The sequence below is a fragment of the Schistocerca americana genome, chromosome 4, assembly GCF_021461395.2.
Source record: "Schistocerca americana isolate TAMUIC-IGC-003095 chromosome 4, iqSchAmer2.1, whole genome shotgun sequence".
NCBI lineage: Eukaryota > Metazoa > Arthropoda > Insecta > Orthoptera > Acrididae > Schistocerca > Schistocerca americana.
Genome location: NC_060122.1, coordinates 161,660,363 through 161,667,089, shown reverse-complemented (window position 1 = coordinate 161,667,089; position 6,727 = coordinate 161,660,363). Strand labels below are relative to the sequence as shown.

The following is a 6,727-nucleotide window of genomic DNA, read 5'->3' as shown; positions in this document are numbered from 1 at the left end:
GATATTGTATTACGTATTTGCTAGCCGAAGATGAGAGTGTAAACTCTCGAAGCTCATCGTGGGATAAAACAAAAAAAAAGGCGCTGAGGGAGATTATTGTTTCATTTGAACTTTTACTGTCACAAACAGTTGCAGTTTTTTGCAACAGTCCAGCATGGAGGACATTGGTAAGTACATTAGACGTTGCAGCATGTTGAGTGGAACCGTGCGCCGACCGACATGTAGACAACTATAGGTGATCGATGAATTAATTCAAGAAAAGTTTCGACCAGTATACGAATTTTTGTCCAATGAAGATTTGCTTAAAAGATGTAAGGGTCCCAGTCAGCAATATGACAACGAGCGCTTCAAGGGATGCATTTAGAAACTGGTGCCAAACTATCAACACTGTGAGCTGAAAACTGTTGAAACAGCAACATATATAGCCGCAGATATATCCAGCGAAGGCTGTTAATCTATTCTGAAAACCATGAACGTTTTAGGAATCGTCATGGGAACGATCACCAAGCCACAGCACCAGATTCAGAACCAGAGTATGTTTGAGGAAGTGGAAGGAAGCCTCTGTGTTCCTGGGATCTCATGTTTACGGTATGTTTCAAACAACGTTTTTTGTTAATCCAAACTTTAAATACGTTTTCTCGATACAATATTTTTCACCCCGTGAAGCGCTCTGAGCCTCGACAGATTAACCGATTAATTTGATTATTTTTATGAAAGGTAATTGTACTTAGGGGGCCTTAGAGGGAGCTTTTTCGGAATTTTAAATGTTTTTCAGACATTTGAAATTAGAAAAACGTGCCAAGAAAGTGACATATTTATAAAATAACAGACATTTTTTCGGAGGAATTTTTCAAATTCCCATCGTGATGGTCCCGAATTCATTTAAATCTAAGAAGTTTATATTTTTACCGGATTCAAAAATAGCCACGTGTCTGTACAAAGCTTCGCACAAACCAGTGTGTACTTTGACAGTGAGATTAAAAAAAGTTTTTCATTCAAAAATGTATGTGTAATAAAGTGGCAAAACCCTCATTTTAATTAAGACAATTCAAGTGTGGAAAAATTTCGAAACGCCAACCGTTTTTCGTGCCTCTCGACCAAAACCTCCCCTTCATACGCACCTGTACTCTGCGTGGCAATGATTTGCTACAGCCGTAAGTTTCACAAATAATGTCTCTAGCTTCGATGAAAGGGATGTTTACAGTTTGCGGTAGATAGCATTGGCAGATTTACACGCACTGTGGAAAGTCATCAGCTGATAGATGGTGTCCCTCCTGATACAAAAAAATAGCTCTGAGCACTATGGGACTGAACTTCTGAGGTCATCAGTCCCCTAGAACTTAGAACTACTTTAACCTAACTAACACATCCCTGCCCGAGGCAGAATTGGAACCTTTGACCGTAGCGGTCAAACGGATCCAGGCATTAGCGTCTAGAACCGCTCGGCCACCGGCTGTTTCGTTTCCTCCAGGACACATCGGTGTTGTGGGTTTCAACAATTTAAGGAATCGAATAAACTTGTTATATCACTTGTTGGATGTGAACGCTGACACCAGAATTATATCACGCTGCAGAGTTTTGACGCTTTGTCGATCTATAGGGTAAGAGTTCAAGTTTACAAGAAGAGTATGTAGAAAAAGAAAATAAATGTCAGGTTGTTACACGCGCCTCTCGTGTCCCCATCCCAGTTTGCTACTTATTTGTCAATACTGGGTCATACTAGAGACCCGGAAGATTAACGGGAGCGTAACACCGAACAATTTTTGTCTTTCACGGCATACAGGAATATAGACATTTCCCGAGGGACTAAAAAACCTAAAAATACTGTACATATTTATCGTCTGAATGACGGCAGCATAGAATCTGTGCAACTGAAGCACATGAAAGTTTTATCGGCGCGTCACTGTCGTATGATAAAGATCATCTCGTGTACTTAAAAAGAGTATTGGATATTGATGAGTTTAAAGTATTGGCATCGTACCGTACATTACACAGGCAAAGTAACAAGCACAGCATTTTCACATGTTTCATTCTTTTTTTGAAAATGAGTTTCATTAAAGTTCGTCGCTTAGTAATTAGACGTTCAGAAGCCGAAATTATATTCACCATACAAGCAGGAACGTTTAGTGCTACAATTGTCGCCACCATTTAGGCTCTTCATTAATTTTGAGTGCTGTATAGAGCATAAACATATGGGAGTATTATTTTGCTATGTATCGTCGGCAGGGAAATAAACGCAGCGTATTTTAATACTTGAGCGCTACACGCTTATGACAAAAATATGAGACTTAAGACGAGCCATGTTATCTTGAAAATTTTCTTAAAGTCACAGGAGAGTGTCACTTGTCGTTTACAACTGCTAAATAATTTACACGCAAATAAATAAATGAAATTACCATAAACTTTTTGATCCTTTATTATTTACTGCAACATGTTTGTGTAGTTTCAAATACCTTGCCCTATTTTTATATTTCACAAGTTTGCTGCAACTGAAGCCTGCTGCACCATCTTCTGCAAGATAGCCCCAAAAAACTGAAGACGTCTGAGGCAGGAATTTAAAACAGACGTATTCCACATATTATAACTAGCTGCACTACACTCCTGAGGGAGTAATAGGAGTCCTTTTATCCTTATTTTTCACTGTGAAGTACACAACTACTCGGCGTTCTTGTACATTCTAGTTCCTCAGACTGTTGGGATGCGGCACAAATTATGAGTTCTGTATGCACAGTTATCATCGGCAACTAGCACAATAATAAGTTGCTCAAACTACAGCTCTTTGCACAGACAGGAAATCCTGACTTTGTTTCATAGTATACAGTGTACATTAAGACGAAAATCTTGATTGACGCACTACAATGCCAGGTCACATTTTCTGTCATAATGTGTTTGCTTGATGTGTTGTTTTGATTTGTTTTTCTTTAGGTACTGTCTTTTACAGCTGTTCAATGAATCCGCTTATCATTAATGCGTTTATTTCAGTGAATCACTTAATTTTTATTTATTTTTTTAATACTATATGCTACGACAGCAAATAAACAACTAAGAGGTTGAAAGTGCGAAAAAAATTATGCTAAAAGTAGTTGAATCTCAAAACGATAGGCAAACATTAGATGACAAATGATAAGCTGCAAGACCGAAGAATGGCATCCGATTATATATAAATATTAATTGGCATACACCATACCTAATATATTGAAATCTAAACACAATGAAATGTCAATGTTAGAAACTTAGTGTTGCTGTCTTTAACTTACATATAAATCTGGAATGAGTGAGGATACTCGCAATCAGCTTACTAAGACGTATCTTAAAAGTAACAGGCCAAATAACAGTTCATCACTTCATTGAATAGACTACACCAGTACTTATCGAGTGTACTGGTGGAAGAATATTATGGAGGGATATTATGGCCTTCTATTCTGCCCAGACGACAATCTCATTAGAGATGGAGGTTAGTCGTGGATTGGACAGGTTCAAACTTGGCGAAAAGAAAGTAAAAAAGCAAATTTGAGAGAATAAATTTATGGTATTAAAATATTGATGGAAAATTTCGATTAGTGTAACAGCAGAAACGAGAGAAAATCTGCTTTAAATACGTTTGCAAGTTTTAATTTAATTAATAATCTTTCACTATGTATTTTGCGATTTTTGGGTAACCAGATAGACCAAATTTACAGTGAAAAGTTATAATATGCTGTAATGCCATATGCTATGTTAAAAAGGGCAAATTCTAGCGAAATATGACTTATATTTGCGGAATTGAAAAGTCGTAAAATCTAAGAGACCGAAAATGTGTTTAATACTCCCAACAAAATAAACTGAAATATATAAGTGTGTGTGAAATCTTACGGGACTTAACTGCTAAGGTCATCAATCTCTAAGCTTACACACTACCTAACATAAATTATCCTAGGGACAAACAGACACACCCATCCCTGAGGAAGGACTCCAACCTCCGCCGGGACCACCCGCACAGTCCATGACTGCAGCGTCCCAGACCTCTTGTCTAAGCCCGCGCAGCGAAATATATAACTGTATGACAAGAAAAATCTTAATGTAAATCATTGTGATATTTTGATATAACTATTGTCAGTTTGTCTTTGAAACAGCATTTTCTTACATAATATTGTGGCACAACAGAACAAACAGGAAAAATATAGAACTGAATATATTTATCAAGCCCACTGATGTGTTATGTGTAAACTTCATTCCTTACAGAGTATTTGAAGCTATCACTGCCTGATTTTAAGCATAAAAATGTATATTATGTGTATTATACTTTTAATGATAGCATTATGGTTGGTTTATTCAACATAACTCCAGCTACTGACATATATTACCAGGGGAATACGTACAGAAATAATTTATATGGTTAGAAATAGCTAGATTGTACGAGAGCACGAGAACAAAACAATTGGTTCCTGGTAGCTGTTGTGTTCACTTCTTCTTGTGTAGGATGAACGTTGCTTACAAAAACAGTGCTACATTTCCAGATTCGTGCAAAACTACTAAATATCTTTCCTAATTGGAAGAGTTCCGAAGCAGGTGTGGAAAATTTTTCTGGGCTTTTGATCTCAATATATATTAAATAGAGACAGCATGATCAACGTTTTACACCTTTCATTTTGGTTCTCGGACCAAAAGCTGTAGCAAAATACTTTCTCCTTTCTATTAAGGGCTACTTGAGCTTCATTATACCCTACAGAATATGTGGGCATAAATGAAATCAACGTGGTATACTATTAAAGCGGGTCCTATTTACGCACTCACTGTGTGGGGCTGCTGTTTCCTGCTGAAAGATACACCAGTACCTTACTCTGACACAAGTTTTCCTGAATTTTTTGTCACATGACGCACGTATGATGTTGTCGTATTAAAAAATGAAGTAAAGGAAGAGAGGAAGAAGCATTGTGGTTCAGTGCAGAATCGACGACAATGTATTTTCAGATAATGTTTATTTACAAAAAGTTTAACGTATAGAATACCAAACACAAAAGAAACCGAACGGGCTAATTTTATGAAATCCTTCACAAGTGGCAAATCCTCTGCAATAATAATAAAAGCAGTTTAAACTAGTTTTCAGTTCTTACTGTAATTTAATGGAAGTTCGCTTACCTTATCATTTGCAATAATGAAACTGTTATTATTGGAACCTATTAATTTACAATACAGTATCCGCGAAATTCTAAATACGAGAAAGTGAGTTTAATAGCACGATGTGTATATTTTAGACGATATGATTCCTTGGCATACGTATTTGCAAAAACATATGTAATAAATGCGGGCATTACGCCAAATGTCACACTTCTGCAGTAAGTCGTGAACTCAATATCCCATTGGAATAACTGTGAAATAAATTGTAAACACAAAAACATTAAACAACAGAAATGCTTCGAGATACTGTAATATTTATTTTTCACTTTTTTTATTTACACTGTGCAACGAGAAAGGAAAATGAAATTCAGAACAAGCATGGGACTTTTGACACAGGAAAAAGTTAGTTAGTACTAAGCAGCACTTTAACGTAATTTATCGACCAAAGCGAGGACCGAACCACAATCCAGGATGCTTAGCAGCCCTCTGGTCCCGCGTTGCGACTCCATCGTCGTACATATCCTCAGTCTGCTCCTGCTTGTCCATATCTACACTCCGCCCGGGACGGGGTCCGAACCATAGCATGTCGTCCACTTGGGCATCACTGCGCCGACCAACCCGGGGTCCGAACCACAGACCGGGCGGCTGGGCACGCCTGTCTTGGCGCTGCGATCCACCGTCCTTGAACTCCCTCTCGTCGTTCGTCCAGACCGCGTCTTCACCTTTCGGCTGTCCGTCCGAACTGCGGCCCACCCGCGGTCCGAACCACAGTGCTGGGGACTTGGCCGCCCGCTTTTCCACTTGGGGCAGCCACTTCAGGGGAGCGTCAACACCACAGCTGCTTCGTCGTCCGTACCGTGGACCGAACCACACCCCAGGGTTTTCGTGTATCGTAGCTTCTCGCTGGACCATTTCTCGCGCCGATCCTGCAGGGATGTAACTCCCCTCTAGCATTGCCAACCACGGACCTTCATCTGTTCTCGATTCGTCACCGATCCCATTCCGTCCATCGGCACGAGAATCGAACCCCGCCGCCTCTCTTCCTCTGCGAAACGACGCATTCGGGGCCTCACCATCGGGACGATCTTCCACGGTTTCTTCATTTCTGTCGTGCGAAGCCACTCTGCTGTCCTGGGATGAGGTTTGCGAATCATCTTCCGTCAGCGCGGATTCTGCCTTCGTGTCGAGAACTCGAGCAGCAGTCACCAGAGCCAGCAGCAGGAACAGCTGAGCACCTCTCGGCATGATGGCAGGTGAAGTTCTGTGGCCACAACACCCACTGCCGTGTGCTTTATACGGATCGGGGCCCACCCCGCTCGAGGCAGGTAGCTGTGGGGAGCTCCGATATTGCGGCTCCGGGCTTTAGTGGGACAAATGGCAGACGCCCCCTCCTTCCCTTCCAGCGCAATTACGTCGCCGTTCCTCATTTCGAATTCCTGGAGGGCACTGTTTCGCTACCTACTCTCATGAGCTCCCTTTCTCAATGGAGCCAGGAGCGGTTTGCCGCGACCACGATCTACTAGCAGAGCAATGTTGGAAAACTTCCACCAAGTCAATAATAACATTTTCAAGGCATAGCACCATACCAACAGCAAGCAGATCGCCCTTACTGTTGTCTACATTGTCTACC

The 6,727-nt window shown here is 40.5% G+C and overlaps 1 protein-coding gene across 1 annotated transcript; it reads right to left on the bottom strand.

Annotated features, from left to right (window-relative positions):
• Nucleotides 1–5,428: 5,428 nt before the first annotated feature.
• Nucleotides 5,429–6,342, bottom strand: LOC124613932. The gene has a single exon (XM_047142684.1). It carries the CDS (start codon nt 6,340–6,342, stop codon nt 5,533–5,535), a length of 810 nt encoding a protein of 269 aa, XP_046998640.1. The 3' UTR covers nt 5,429–5,532.
• Nucleotides 6,343–6,727: the final 385 nt, after the last annotated feature.

Excerpts from the sequence above, each read along its gene's own strand:
- LOC124613932 (XM_047142684.1), bottom strand. The coding sequence starts at position 6,342 with ATGCCGAGAGGTGCTCAGCTGTTCCTGCTGCTGGCTCTGGTGACTGCT.